Source organism: Sylvia atricapilla, chromosome 24 (assembly GCF_009819655.1).
Source record: "Sylvia atricapilla isolate bSylAtr1 chromosome 24, bSylAtr1.pri, whole genome shotgun sequence".
Lineage (NCBI taxonomy): Eukaryota > Metazoa > Chordata > Aves > Passeriformes > Sylviidae > Sylvia > Sylvia atricapilla.
In genome coordinates this window covers 1,799,005-1,814,333 of record NC_089163.1, presented here as the reverse complement: position 1 = coordinate 1,814,333, position 15,329 = coordinate 1,799,005, and the positions used below count along the sequence as shown (strand labels likewise).

Here is a 15,329-nt window from a genome sequence, read left to right as displayed (position 1 = left end):
CGGTCGGTGCGGGCGGAGGGCAGCGCGCAGCCGGCCGGGGCTGGCGGGCGCTGCGGTCTCCCCGCGGAGGGAACGGGAGCTGGAACGGGACCGGGAGGCGACTCCGATGCCGTCGGGCGTCCCGGGCTGCCGGGAACCGGGCGGGCCGGTGAGTGGCGGCGGCCGCGGCCGATGCCGGGGGGGCCGGGGCGCTGCCGCTGAGCCTCGCTCCCGGAGCCTTCGGCGGCGGGGCCGGAGCCCGGGCGGAGCGGGGAGAGGCGGAATCGCCGGTTCGAGGCATGGCCGCGCTCGCAGCCGCAGCTGCTGTTGGCTCCTCGTCTTCCTGGAGCTGCCCGAAGGCTGCGCAGCTCCAGCGGGCGGCACGAGTCCAGCCCCGCAGCCTGGGGATGGAGATACTCCCGGCTGTAGCACAGCCGTCCCTGCCAAATAACGTGGTCTTGGCTTTGTTCATCCTGTTGGAAAATGAATCTGTGGTTGAGCATATCGTGGTTTAAATGTATTTCTAGATTTAAAGAAATGAGATTCTTTGTAAAGGTAGCCGTAAAATTGAGTCTGACATCTTTGGCTGAGTTACACGGCATCGAAGTCAAGAGTGTAACAATTTTCTTGGTTTTTTTTTAGAGCAACGTTTCATTTCACCTTTTCTGGGATGGAGATTTCTTCCCACCAGTTTCACCTCTTGCAGCAACTAAATGAGCAGCGCAGGCAGGACTTGTTCTGTGACTGCAACATCCTGGTGGAGGGCAAGGTCTTCAAAGCCCATCGCAATGTGCTGTTCGCCAGCAGCGGCTACTTCAAAATGCTCCTTTCGCAGAGCTCGAAGGAGACGAGTCAGTCCACCACAGCCACTTTCCAGGCCTTTTCTCCTGACACCTTCACAGTCATCCTAGATTTTGTGTATTCGGGGAAACTGTCCCTCACTGGTCAGAATGTCATCGAAGTGATGTCGGCCGCCAGCTACCTGCAGATGACCGATGTGATCAGCGTGTGTAAAACCTTCATAAAGTCGTCGCTGGACATCAGTGAGAAGGAGAAGGATCGCTACTTCAGCCTGTCAGACAAAGATGTGAGTTCCAACGGCGTGGACCGATCCTGTGTGTACAGCGGAGGCTGGAGGGCAGAGAGCAGCCCCCCGCATTCCCACTCGAGCCCAGACCCTGGGACTTGTATGATGGGCGGGAACACTTGGAGCAATTTCAACTATTACCCCACCTCTCAAAGAAATGCCCAGCAGCAGCTGTCCAAACACGAGCAGAGGCAGGATTCCATCAAGAAATCCCGGCACCTGGGGCTGCAGCAGCCTTCTGACATCCCCCACTATAAATCAAGCAAGCTGGAGGACAGGGCTGCCGAGCCTGCCGGCCACACTGCGCCGGCCGAGGAGCAAGTTCACATCGACACGGAGGTCGAAGCTCCTCACGTGGGCTTCCAGTTCAGCCAAGGGGCTGAGGTGATGCCCAGGGGCTTGGCAGTGTCACAGCAGGAGCACGAGTCACCCCGCTCCTCCAGTAAATCCAAGTCCTCCAAAGCTGAGGAGCAGTACGGGAGCATGCCCTCCATCCTGGGAGTCATGGGGAACTGGGCTGAAGGTGAGTGGGGTTTAGTGCTGAAGGGACACACATACCTGTGAATCCTCCTGAGAAAATAGGTCTTGGTCAAGAGTAAAGCACAGCTGCCAAAAAGACAGATGTGTCGTCCAGAAATGGATGTTTGGGAAGTTTAACTCTTGATTTTTAAATGATTTTGAGTTCTTGAAGTACCTGGGGTATTAAATTTAAAAAATAAATGTAAGTTGGGATATTTTTAAGCTCATTTTCATGAAATCACAGAATGGTTTGGGTGGGAAAGGACCTTTAAGCTCATTTTGCTCCACTCCCTGCCATGGGCAGGGACGCCTCCCACCATCCCAGGTTGCTCCAAGCCCTGTCCAAGCTGGCTTTGCCAGGACTGTGTTAATACAGCTAATAGTCCTTTGTTGTATTCCCATGTAATCTACAGGAAAACACAAAATCTTTGTGCTTGAAACAACCCGTGAATACCGTTTTAACAAAACTGACATGCTGTTCTTCTCATAAAACACTTTTTCCTAGAGCGTTCCATGACACGACTTCAATTTCTTTTTTTTTTTCAATCCCATTATTTTCTGACAGATGACCTGGCCAGGATGAGGTTCAAGTGTCCATTCTGCAGCCACGTGGTGAAGAGAAAAGCCGACCTCAAGCGTCACCTTCGCTGTCACACGGGAGAGCGGCCGTACCCCTGCGAGGCGTGTGGGAAGAGATTCAGCAGGCTGGATCACCTCAGCAGCCATTTTCGAACCGTGAGTATATTTTTAGCAACGGCATGATTTATTTAACGTGTAAATCTGGCTAATTAAACACAGTGTGAGTGTATCTGGTTGATCTAATGACTCCTGTAAAGGAGAGGGGAATAGAAAATTAATTGGGTTTGGTCACAGTCAAACTGAAGGATAATTTGCAGGAAAAGGGAGGAATTTGTTGGGTAATTGATGGCTTGCAGAGGTTCTTTCTGCAGCCTGTGAGAGCTCCAGTGGGCAATTACCATGCCTGGGCTGGTGCAGTTCAGCATTTGACGTTTCTCAAATCGAGGCATCGCTGCCATTCGATGCTGCTTTGTTTTTTTTGTCACCTCCCAAAAAAAAACCCCTCTTGGTGGATGGTTTACAAACCCATCCCTTCTGATTTCCCCAGATCCACCAGGCGTGCAAACCCATCTGCAGGAAGTGCAAGCGCCACGTGACGGAGCTGACGGGACAAGTGGTGCAGGAGGGGACGCGGCGCTACAGACTGTGCAACGAGTGCCTGGCCGAGGCTGGCATTGACAGTATCCGCATTGACTTGGAGGCTGAGGCGCCTCTGGAGTTCCCCCAGGATGGGGACAAGGATTCCAGGTGGCACTACGGCGGGGAGGACAACAGGTCCGACGTGGAGATTGTGGAGGACGGCTCGACCGACTTGGTCATCCAGCAAGTGGATGACAGCGAGGATGAAGCGGAGGAGAAGGAAGTGAAACCCAATATTAGGTAGTTGGAAGGCGAGGATTGGGAATCCCACGGAAGAGGGAGAATGTACTGGGAAGCAAATGCCCTCTGCCAGCTGGTGGTGATCCTACAGAGACACACGTGGTTGAACAGGTCCAGACTTGCATGTGTTTATGGACACGTCATTGAGGCCATGCTGGTTTGTTAGCAGAATCCCCCCCGTGCGTTGTTTTGTTGAAAAGGATCCATCCTGAAATTGTGGATAAACAAGGAAACTGCAGTATTACGTGGATAAGTTTTATAGCAGGCAATGGGGCACGTCTCAAAGCCTCTTGCAAGGGAGTGAGGTCTAAATACTTTTTGTTTAGTTGCGGATTATTGTAAATTGCCCGTTTTTTACACTTGTAGAGAGGTGGGGTTTATATCATTGAGTGATAAACAAAGTGTAAAGACCCCCCACACCAGACAACCTCTCTTGAGTGTTCAGAAGTTTAGAGAATCTTCCATGAAATTTCATAAAATCTTCATGTTATGATAAGGAAAAAGGCAGCTAATTAAGAAAGAGCATTTAAAATGTTTTGGCACTTTTGTCTGGAAAAGGACTTCTGTAAAATTTATTCGGATGAGTTGAATCATTAGTAGATCATACATTCAAGACCTATTTCTTTAAAAGAAAATGAGCACAAAAATGCTTAACACATCAGAGACAAACTAATTAAAAATTTGGATCATTAATTGATGCCAGTAGATCTTTTAGTCTCAAAATTAGGATCTCAGACTGGGCTGTTTCAGTTAGCATTATTAAAATACTCTTTTTTTAAATATTTTGAAACCTCTCCAAAGTGCCCAGACATGGTGGGATTGTTGAGGTGCAGGGCCAGGAGTTGGACTTGGATGATCCTTGTGGTCCCCTCCAGCTCAGGATATTGAATTCTGTGCACCTTTTCCAGTCTGTACCAGCGAGACCAAGATGTACTGGAAGTTCTAGACACTGTATTTGTGTGATTTCACCTACAATCAGGCTACAGAGATCAGTAATGATGAAGAAATTCTGCTTCTCTAACAAAAGAAGCTGCTCAGTTTTGTTGCTTAGTGAGTTTCTCTTACCCAGTCAGCAGGAGAGGAGCAGGAGATGCTCCTGGGGTCCTATTGCTCTGCATTCCTTGGACAGACTGGAGTGTTATTCTAATTCTTGGGATCATGGGACTCAGTGGCTGTAGACTTAGAAAATTATATATATTTTTTTTCTTTTTTACAGCTTTGTAAGCATGTTTGGCTGAACCCCGGGGTTTCTTACACAACAATCCCATATACATATATATATACTATATAATCTTTCCCAGGGACAGCTAAAAAGTCACTATTTTATTTTTAGTTGTGTAAAAACTGTATAACTTTCTTGTATCATCATGACCAGAGAGTGCAGCATTTTCATTCCAGGCTGCAGGTGACCAACTTGACAAACAAATGACAACTTGAGAACTTGATGCTAAATTCAGTGTAAACATTAAGCATCCTCCTCTCCATGGGAAGCATCCCAAGGACACAAGAAATGGTGTTTTATTGTTCCTGCAAAAATTATAATTTACTGGTTTAGATTTAGGGGGGGGTGACTTAAAAATCTTTGTGATGACACAGATGAAAACATCTTAAACAAGACTTACACTCGATTTGATGGGACACTTGGTCAGCAGCCCAAAAATGGACTCGATGTGAAAACAGACATTTAATTTCTTGGAGCTTTTAAACTCCTAAAATGCCTGTTGTTAAATGGCTAAGAAATATTCCTGAGCAACCTGGACTAAATCAAATACACAGAACAAGAAATATTTGAAAGAATATGGAATAACTTGGCTCAAAGTTCATAGATGTTTCTCTTTTCATTAAACAGTTTGACAATAAATCCCAGGTATCAGTGCCTGCTGTCCCAGGATAATGAGTGGCTGGAACTGGTCTGGGTGTGTTTGGGGATGGAGGAAGGGGAGGGGAAAATAAAGTGTTCTCTCCAGGCCTGAAATCTTTAATTGCCAACTGCAAAGGTCAGAAAATTAAGTGTTTCTTAATAGTGGGGGTGTCTTCAGAAGCAAAGGGATTTTGGGATCAATACTCAATTTAATTAGAGATCATAAATCTAACAATACTGAGGACCAGATGCTTCACAACGAGATCTGAAGTGGCTCGAAATGGGCAAATGGAACAATCCATCCACAGGAAGACTTTTGCTTTTTAAACACAGGCAGATTAATTGTTGATTTGATGGGCAAATAAGGGCTTTTTTTTTTTTTTTTCTGGATTTATATGTTGTTTTTCTCAGTAGCATAACTAGGTATCTGTAGTAATTTTTAATGTTTCTTCTAAAGCTTGGAGGTTTAGCTCAAAGCTGCCATTCCCACAGGTCAAAGATGGTTTTTCTGTTTTCTAAAAGTTGCCATTTTTACATTTGTTGCCTTAATTTTGGTTGTTCATTCCTTATTTTTGTATTGCAAGACAAGATAAATGTTAAGTGCCTTCTGTTTTCCACGTCCTTCATTTTACAGTCACGTATTTTCCTTGGTTTTTTGGGGTTTTTTTCCCTCTAAATGGAAGTATTTGTTTTCTTTTTGTCTCTTTCCATTGCCTCTGATTGTCTTCTTCATATTTCTGTGAGGACCACATAGGGGTGTTCCCACTGAATTTATTTATTTCCTTGTATTTCTTTCATCTTTATGTCTCTTTGGGACAAGGTTTAGAGCTGGACTTGATCCTAAAGGTCTTTTCCAAGAATTCTGTGATTATTTTTGCTTGGTTTGTGTTTACTTTGTGTTCACAAAACCACAGTCAAGAGTGAAGACAAAGTTCATCATCCTCTGATTAATGTCTCACCTTTTAACTGTCCTTATTTTCTGACAATATCTTCCCATCCTTTTAAAGGCTGAAATACCCAATTTAAAAAATCCCTTTCCCCCTTTTCAGGTGTTTCTTACAGAATTCTCTCTGCCCCAAAAAAACCTATGACTTGGGTGATGCTTGATTAGTTCTTTTACATAATTTCCTTTTTTTTTTTTTTTTTTGTTTGTTTGTTTGTTTGTTTGTTTGCCATTAAATTACCTAAACATCCTTATTTACTATCCAAAAAAAAGTCACTTTGTCCTTATTTTAAAGATTAGATAGTTGGGTAGACCCTCTTAAACAACAACAAAAAAAGACCTCAAAAAACTGACTTCAGAATGAATCTCCCTTTCCAACCTTTTGTAATTTGGATTCTATTCCAGTTCTAAAGAATTGACATAAGAAAAAAAAGCAAACATATTGATTTAGGGTGGCTTTGAAAATACCTGAAAGCTCAGAGATCTCACAGAGGGCTGACTCTGCTAAAGGTATCCTTCCCTTACTCCTGGCTCTGCAGAATGTTCCATCCTCCAGGATTTTGGGCTCCATCTGAAGCTTTCAATGATAACTTGAAGGAGAAAAACCACAAAACAGTCTGTTGGATATAAAATGATGGAATATACATTTCTTCCCTGAAGCATCTGGTCACTGTCAGTGTTATCCCATCACAGAGCCATGCCAATGTCTACCTTTTTTATATTTTATTTACTGTGGGTTGGAGGCAACAAGTACAAAAATTAAATAGAAGGAAAAAAATTATCTCAAATTCTGTCCAAAAGATTGAGTTTTGAAGAAAAGGATGTTCTAACCCTCCAGCCCTTGCCTGTAGAATTTTCCCATTAGGTACAAATCTGTGCCAACACTGTCTGTTGAGTGATGGGTATAAGTTGATAGGCTACTAAGAAAAGCTTATAATAGCATTTAGTTAAATATTTTCTATACTGTTTAACTTAAAACCTTTCTACATTGGAGGCGTAACCTTTCATCCTATTTAACTCATGAAATGCAAAGAGGAGGCTTATTCGGTGCATCAAGAATTTTAAACAGAGCAAGAACACAGAACAAGAGATTTTGTAAGGAAAATGGGGAGGAGTAGCTGGAAAGAACCTTCCCTTGGCTCAGCTGCTGGAATAAATTAAACGCTATTGAAGATCTCACCCGAGGCTTGACTGTGGAAATGGGAATTGTTCGTGGCCAGGTTCTTGCAGCCTGCTCTGAGGAGGGGACTGTACCGATGACTGCAGAGCTTCCTTCTCAAAACCATCCCATGACCTCGAGGAATAAGACTGAAAGAATCTCATCTAACAGGCACGAATTTGAAAGTGTCTTGTCTTCTACCAGGCGTCCTGATTCCATTTCCACTCAGAAGGGAAAAACAGGACAATCTGTGTATTGCACTCCTACGTGCAACGCTTTGCTTTGGGATTATCCTCATTGTTTGAATACAGGAAAAAAAATCCCGTTATAAAAATGCTGCTCTATCGAGTTAATATCATTAATGCTACACCGCGGAGCTCCGGATCTCTGCCGGTCACCGTTCAGGTGGCGCTTTCCCTCCGCACACACACAAAGGTAGCACCAACAAAGCCCGGTGTGAGCAGGGCAGCGGGCTCGGGGCAGCATGTGGGTGTGGGAAGCGGCGAGCGGCGGCGGCCGCGGGGCGCTGGGGCCGAGGCAGGCGCTGGGCTGCGGCTGCAATCGGTGCGTTGCCCCTTTAATTGTGTCCCCAGCCCTCGGGCGTCTCTGTCCAACGCCCACGTCAGCAAATACCTTTTGTTTCTCTCCCGGTTCGGGCTCGCAGGGCTCGGGGCTGCGGGAGCAGCGGCGCGTCGCCTCCAGGCACGGCGAGCCCCGAGGCGGGGCCGGGGATCCCGCAGCCACCGCCCGCTCCCCCCGGCTCGGCGGCAGCCGCCCGCAGCTCCCCGCCGGTGAGTGGCCGTTCTGCTCCGCGCTGATGGGAAGGACCGGGCGGGCGTCGGGGCTGTGGCGGCGGCTGCGAGCGGGAGGCGGCGAGGAGGGCGCGGGGCTCGGCGGTGGCCGCGGGCGCCTCGGGCCGCCCGGAGCCGCTCGGGGCCGTTCGGTGCCGCGTCCCCGGCGGGCGCCATTTGCAGCCCCGGGCGCGGACACAAAGGGGCTGCGCGGGGCGGGCGGCGGCGGCGGGGGCGCTGCCGGAGGAGGGGGCGGCGGGCGGCGGGACGGGAGCGGCACGGGCCGGGGTAACCGCGGGCGTCGGGCACCGGGCGGGGACACGGGGGGCTCCGGAGGAGCGGCAGCCGCGGCTCCGTTCCCGCGGGCGGCTGCGGGCGGCACGCCCGGCCCGGGGCGGTCGGTGCGGGCGGAGGGCAGCGCGGAGCCAGCCAGGGCTGGCGGGCGCTGCGGTCTCCCCGCGGAGGGAACGGGAGCTGGAACGGGACCGGGAGGCATCTCCGAGCCGGCGGAGCGGCTCCGATGCCGTCGGGCGTCCCGGGAACCGGGCGGCCAATTCGGCCCGGCGGGCCGGTGAGTGACGGCGGCCGCGGCCAATGCCGGGGAGCCCGGGCCGGGAGGGCGGCGGCCCCGGGGCGCTGCCGCCGCATTCGAGCGGCCGCGATGCGCCGGGGCAGAGGCTGCGCCCACCGCGGACCCGCGTCAGCCGCGGCTCTGCCCACGGCGGGAGGGCCAAGTTCTCTTGCGGAGTCTGAGAACCATCATGGGTTGGTCGACATAATTTCGGTTCTTTTGGGATACGGAGCGATCCCGCTGGGACATCTTCTCACCTCTTTTGGAGTTAAGTTTCTTCTCTCTTGTTATGCAGAGTAGCAGTGGCAGGGAGATTGGAGATAGACTGGCAACGTGATAGCGCTTTTTAAAAGGAGAGCTCGTCTTTTTAAATTTGTATTCAGCATCATTGATTTAGATTGTCATGATTATATTTTTCCCTTTACAGCAAACCTTCCTCGTACTCCCCGCCTGGAATGGAGATTTCTTCCCACCAGTCTCACCTCCTGGAGCAGCTGAACGAGCAGCGGAAGCAGGACTTGTTCTGTGACTGCAACATCCTGGTGGAGGGCAAGGTCTTCAAAGCCCATCGCAATGTGCTGTTCGCCAGCAGCGGCTACTTCAAAATGCTCCTTTCGCAGAGCTCGAAGGAGACGAGTCAGCCAACGATAGCCACGTTTGAGGTCTTCTCTCCAGAGACGTTCATGGTTATCCTGGACTTTGTGTATTCAGGGATATTGTCTTTGACGGGTCAGAATGTCATCGAAGTCATGTCGGCCGCCAGCTATTTGCAGATGACAGATATCCTCAATGTCTGCAAGACCTTCATTAAATCCTCACTGGATATTAACGAAAAGGAAAAGGATCATTACCTCAGCCTCTCGGCTAAAAGTACGAGCACTGAGCCTCCCCCTGCCCGCCCGGCTCTTTATCGCTCCAGAAGGAAAGCAAAGAGCAACCCCCGGCGTTCCTACTCCATCCCGGATGAAAAACCCAACGGGAATGAGAACTCGTGGAGCAGTTACAGCAGCTACCTGTCGTCACAGGTGATCCTGCAGCGGGCGGAGACCCAGCTGTCCAAAAGAGGCAGGAAACAGAGCTCCTCCACGAGGAAGCGCCGCAGGCACCTGGGGCTGTCTCAGAGCCGGGAGTCGGGAGGGTGTAAATCGGACAGGGCGGAGCGAGCCGGAGCCTCGGATCCCGCTCACATCGCCCGCGGGGGAGAGGACGCCGGTTCCGAGGCAGAGTTCGATGCTGAGAACGACGTGGATCAGGATGATTTTGGATTTCATGCCGGGGCAGAGGCTGTGCGCAAGAGGTGGTCGGTTACGCAGCTAGAACAAGAACTTTCTAGAAATCCTGAGTTCATGGAGTTAAAGGCAGAAGAACTGTACACCTCGATGCCCACAATTTTAGGGGTAATGAGTAGCTGGAATGAAGGTAAATAGAAGCCACTTGGAAAAGTTTGGGTTTATTTAGGAGAATTCAGGTGATGCTTCGGAAGGAGTTTGTATTGCTGCATGGAAACCAAAAAAGTGCCTGGAATTATATAGGTGATTTTATCTACTCAATTTTATGGCTAACATTAAGGTTTTGGAGCCAGAACAGGGCATGGGAATTGGAATGGGACCGATCCAGGTATTCTGTAAAGTTCAGCCAAAACATGCCTGATTATTTGGGCCCAAGTGGCGTTGAATGAAGCCTTTAAAGGCTGTCTTTGACTTTTGAAGGACTGAGTTTCTCCAATACCTGACATTAACAGAGGTGTTGAACCACAGCCCAATCCTGGTGGGATTGCCAGGACATGAGAGGTCCTGGGATGTTGCATTTTGGGGTCCAACCAGCCCAAACTTCAGCCATGAGCTGCCTGAGAGGGTGGAACAAACTGACAGGTTTATTCCCTTGTGCATTCCTTTGGAAATGAACACATCTGTAGATCATAAATGCACAGACTAAAGACATTATCATATATCACACAGAGATTGTAAATGTCAAAACTATGAACCATTAGCTGGTGGAAGAGTCAGATATGCTGGCTATATATAAACAGCTGCATATTTATGATCACCTTTATAGCCAAAAATGTTGTCAGTTACAAAACACTATCGAGTGGTCAATTAACATGTTAAATAAGAATAAAAACACAAGCTGGGGGAGATACAGATATGTATATATATATATATATATAAATATTATTTATTAAATAAGAATAAAAATGCAAGGTGGGGAAGATGCAGATAGATACATATATATATATCTATATATCTGTATATATATGAATATTCTTATTTATTAAATAATAAAAATGCAAGGTGGGGAAGGTACAGATATATACAGATATATATATCTGTATATATAAAAATATTTTTATTTAATAAATACGAATAAAAATGCAAGATGGGGAAGATACAGATATCTATATCTATCTGTGTGTACATATATATTCTTATTTAATAAATAAGAATAAAGATGCCAGGTGAGGAAGATACAGATATATCTATAGATACATAGATATATAGAAAGATCTATAAATTTAACAAACCTACATCCCCTAAAGCCTGTATTTTATGCCTCATTACATACTTACATATAACATAACACATCCTTATATATAAGCATCCAAATACCGCAAACACTGGGAATTTTTCCTATTTAAAGACAACCCGAGCTGTCAGATGTTTTAAGCTGAAAACCGAGGGGTGTGTGCAGTGAACAGAGCTGAGCTGTGTGCCGTGTCCCTGCCAGGTGACCTGCCCCGGATGCGTTTCAAGTGCCCGTTCTGCACGCACACGGTGAAGCGGCGGGCGGACCTGAAGCGCCACCTGCGGTGTCACACCGGGGAGCGGCCGTACCCCTGCGACGCCTGCGGGAAGAGGTTCACCCGCCTGGAGCACCTCCGCAACCACTTCCAAACGGTAGGGAAACTCCTCTCCCAAGGGGTTAGGAGGATTGGTTTGTGTTTCATCAAAGGTTTGCTCAGAGGTGCTGCTCGTTGTGAAGCAATTCGCTGTGTGGGTATCTCCAAATTCATCCCAGAAAGCAGAGCATCAGCTTGAATTATTCATTATTTAACGTGGCAAGTTGTATTTGAAATTTAATTTTTTTAGCACATTTTCGTTGTCTTAAAAGAAATGGTCAAAGGCTGAATGTGGCTCTGATTTTTCAGCCTTCTGCTGTTTACATTCTGAGCTGGAGCTTTCTCACCCATTGTAATATCAACAAAAAGCGATGTTTTGTAAATTCAGACTTTCCTTCCAGAGGGAAGGACAAACTGATAGACTTCTGGTTTGACCAGTGGGGTCAGAGAGGTGTCAACCTCATCCTCCAATCCCTAATCAAACCCCAAAAACTATTTCAACCCTGATCCCCAAATAAACTTTCTTTTTCTTCTTTTCTGGTGACAGGTTTTTGCCAGCTTTTTTTCCTCATGATTGATATAAGATTCCCTTAAACCCATCTATCTTACTCTAGGAATAAACCCTGATCCCCAAATAAACTTTCTTTTTCTTCTTTTCTGCCCTAACACTGGCGACGTGAGCATCCTTCTTGTCCGGCGACAGATGAATTTTTCAATTTAGTTTTTCTACTTTTCAATACACCAACGTGATTCCAAGGAAATAAAAGTGCAGTCACTGGAAGTATACATTTGTCAGTTTTTTTTTTCCTCATGATTGATATAAGATTCCCTTAAACCCATCTATCTTACTCTAGGAATAAACCCTGATCCCTAAAGAAACTTTCTTTTTCTTCTTTTCTGCCCTAACACTGGCGACATGAGCATCCTTCTTGTCCGGCGACAGCCGAATTTTTCAAATTTCTTTTTTCTGCTTTTCAATTAATTTTTTTTTCAACTTTGCAACCTTTTCAGATCCACCAAGCTGGCAAACTGATCTGCAGGAAGTGCAAGCGGCACGTGACGGAGCTGACGGGCTGCGTGGTGCAGCAGGGGACGCGGCGTTACAGACTGTGCCACAAATGCTTGGCAGAAGCCAACCTGGACAGCATCCCCGAGGATTTCAGTGCACCTGAACGTTCTCCTGGCTCCTCCACGGCAAACAAACGTCCCAAAAGGGTTTTGGAGGAGGAGGAGGAGAAATCAGATGGAGAGACAGCAGAGGAGGAGCCTTATGATTTGGTTGTGCGGCACAATAACGAGGATGCTCCGGATGAGGTGAAGGAAAAGGTGAAGCCAAATCTTCGGTAGATCCTTTGTGTGTTTTTCCTTGTTGTGTTCAAGAGTAAATGGCTCATGTCCTACTGACTTTATGACTTTTAATAAAACGAAGTGTTGCTAAAATTCTGTTCTGAGAAGCAACATTTGGACTAAAACAAGTTGTTTTTGCTGGCACGGAGCAGTGTAATTGCTTCTAAATGTCATCCAGAGAGGATCATAAAATAGCCTGACTTGGAAGGGACCCACAAAGAACATCAAAGTCCAGCTGCTCATTTATTATCTGGAAACTATTTAGGAGAATTGTTTTATATTTCATCAAAGACATGCTCAGAGCTCCTGCTGGTTGTCAAAGTGTGAATCAGTTTACAGTTCTACAAAGGTTCCGTAAGATACAGATTTTTAAAAACCAAATATTGCTGATTTGCTTTGGAAGAACTCTTAACTGAGGTGAACAGCTGAGAAATGTTAAACCACTTTTTTTTTTTTTTTTTTTTTTTGGCTGATACTGTAATCAATTTGTACATAACACATCAGGACTTTCCTAAGAAAGGAGTGAAGGAAACAAGTGGAGTTCTACCTGCTGAAGAACCTTTTTACCAGAGCTTTGTTTTCTCAGTGAACTTACAGCTTCTTATAGTTGAGAAAAAGCATGTTTTAGGAACTCCCACAGCCAGAGTAGAGTCTGTAGTGCACTTGGATAGTATGAATTTGCCTTTTTTCTTTTATTTTTTTTTTTTGTACTGTGAATTTTATAGAAAGATACACCAACGTGATTCCAAGAAAATAAAAGTGCAATCACTGGAAGTACATTTGTCAGGTTTTTTTCCCTCATGATTGATATAAGATTCCCTTAAACCCATCTATCTTACTCTAGGAATAAAGAGGCCAAGTCCCTTGAATTTCAGTGGGACATTTGTGACTTAAGATCATGGAACTACTTTACAAAGGCTCTCCTGTTTGTATAACTTTAGGGTGCTGGACAGCATAAAAATATTTTTATAAGCACTATTTCCCTCAGAGGTTAAGCAACCTTTGTAATTCTGAAGTCTCTTAAGCATTTTTTAGTAATATTTATTCCCCCATTCAGAGGATCAGAGAAGCTGCACTTGATAGAGAAACTAAAAATGCTCGGTATTAAATGATTAAAAAAAGAAAAGCTCAAGGAGTGCATAGAAGAAACCTTCTGCCTGAGAGCAGAGAATGGCATTCCCAGTGGGTACTCCTGATAAAGAGCCACTGTTTGGTCTCATGTCTCATTTGATGCTGTGCTTCCTTTCCCGTTAGCAGCATCTGTAGTCTGAGGCTCCTGCCAGGAAAGCAGAAATTCCCCACAGAGAATTTGAGAACAGCCATATTGATCCACATCCAGGCTCTGCCTCCAACAGCTGCCATTAAACGCGGCAAAAGTGAGAACGGGGCAAGCTTCTGTAATAACTCCCTAATGCTCTCCCAATCTCCAGCCTTTTTCACTTCTCCTTGAGATTTGTACATTTGCTAAATCACCAGTGCAGGTCTTTTCCAGAGTCTTTAAACTTCCTACATCAACAGGATCATCTGGCACCCCCAGAAGGGTTTGTAGTCCAAGGGTGTTTTTTAATTACTCACTTTCAGCTCTCCTGTAAAGCCCTGGGAGAGCAGCAGTGTGAGCTGAGACCTGCCACTGCCACAGCTGTGTAAATGGAACAAGGTGAATTTAAGGCCTGTTTTATAGTAAGTACTTAATAAATATTGGGAAAAAAAAATAGATGAGTAACACTTACTTAGTTAATTCCAAATGTTTTCCTAGCAAGCTCCTGTCAGCGTTTCAATAAGCAGAGCACTTCAGTGTGTTACTATAGCCTGAGACTGATAACTCAGCATTTGTCTGCAAAGTTAAAATTTAACCACATAAATTTATTTTATCATCTTTTAGAGAGCTGTGCTAAAGAAAGGCTTGCCCTCAGCTTCTACACACACCTCCTCACAGCCCCCACGTGCTGCTCAACTCCCCAAAAGTGCCCTCAGCCCCAGAGCCCACCTCCCCACATCCCCTCAGCCCCAGAGCCCATCTCCCCACATCCCCTCAGCCCCAGAGCCCATCTCCCCACATCCCCTCAGCCCCAGAGCCCATCTCCCCACATCCCCTCAGCCCCAGAGCCCACCTCCCCACACCCCCTCAGCCCCAGAGCCCACCTCCCCACATCCCCTCAGCCCCAGAGCCCACCTCCCCACATCCCCTCAGCCCCAGAGCCCACCTCCCCACATCCCCTCAGCCCCAGAGCCCACCTCCCCACATCCCCTCAGCCTCTTACCCAGTTCCCCATAGCCCCAGCTCACATCCTTGCCCACCTCTCCTCAGCCCCAACTCAGTCCCTCAGTCAGTGTCCATCTCCCCACACCCACTGACCCTCAGTGTCCATCTCTCCACACAGCCACTGACCCTCAGTGTCCATCTCCCCTCAGCCACTGACCCTCAGTGTCCATTTCCCCACAGCCGCTGACCCTCAGTGTCCATCTCCCCACAGCCACTGACCCTCAGTGTCCATCTCCCCTCAGCCACTGACCCTCAGTGTCCATCTCCCCCCACAGCCACTGACCCTCAGTGTCCATCTCCCCACACCCACTGACCCTCAGTGTCCATCTCCCCACAGCTGCTGACCCCCAGCTCAGTTCCTCAGTGTCCATCTCCCCACAGCCACTGACCCTCAGTGTCCAGCTCCCCTCAGGCTGTGGAGAACAGAAGCCACCCCAACTCGACGCCTGATTGGCCGATGGCAGTCACGTGATCCCGCCAGCCAATGACGTTGCAGCGCGGGCTCTGAGCGGCCG

At 47.3% G+C, this 15,329-nt stretch overlaps 2 protein-coding genes across 2 annotated transcripts; both read left to right on the top strand.

Moving 5' to 3' along the window:
- Positions 1-524: 524 nt before the first annotated feature.
- On the top strand, positions 525-5,600 carry LOC136371381 (zinc finger and BTB domain-containing protein 8A-like). Its single transcript, XM_066335468.1, has 3 exons — positions 525-1,589; positions 2,151-2,320; positions 2,712-5,600. The coding sequence occupies exons 1-3, from the start codon at positions 650-652 to the stop codon at positions 3,045-3,047; spliced, it is 1,446 nt and encodes a 481-aa protein (XP_066191565.1). The 5' UTR covers positions 525-649; the 3' UTR covers positions 3,048-5,600.
- Positions 5,601-8,462: 2,862 nt separating this feature from the next.
- On the top strand, positions 8,463-13,387 carry LOC136371195 (zinc finger and BTB domain-containing protein 8A-like). The gene is made up of 3 exons (XM_066335103.1): positions 8,463-9,787; positions 11,093-11,262; positions 12,216-13,387. The coding sequence occupies exons 1-3, from the start codon at positions 8,824-8,826 to the stop codon at positions 12,549-12,551; spliced, it is 1,470 nt and encodes a 489-aa protein (XP_066191200.1). The 5' UTR covers positions 8,463-8,823; the 3' UTR covers positions 12,552-13,387.
- The last annotated feature ends 1,942 nt before the right edge of the window (positions 13,388-15,329 follow it).

Excerpts from the sequence above, each read along its gene's own strand:
- LOC136371195 (XM_066335103.1), top strand. The coding sequence starts at position 8,824 with ATGGAGATTTCTTCCCACCAGTCTCACCTCCTGGAGCAGCTGAACGAG. Across the intron at positions 9,788-11,092 it reads AATGAGTAGCTGGAATGAAG|GTGACCTGCCCCGGATGCGT; the intron begins GTAAATAGAAGC and ends TGTCCCTGCCAG. Across the intron at positions 11,263-12,215 it reads TCCGCAACCACTTCCAAACG|ATCCACCAAGCTGGCAAACT; the intron begins GTAGGGAAACTC and ends CAACCTTTTCAG.
- LOC136371381 (XM_066335468.1), top strand. The coding sequence starts at position 650 with ATGGAGATTTCTTCCCACCAGTTTCACCTCTTGCAGCAACTAAATGAG. Across the intron at positions 1,590-2,150 it reads CATGGGGAACTGGGCTGAAG|ATGACCTGGCCAGGATGAGG; the intron begins GTGAGTGGGGTT and ends ATTTTCTGACAG. Across the intron at positions 2,321-2,711 it reads TCAGCAGCCATTTTCGAACC|ATCCACCAGGCGTGCAAACC; the intron begins GTGAGTATATTT and ends TGATTTCCCCAG.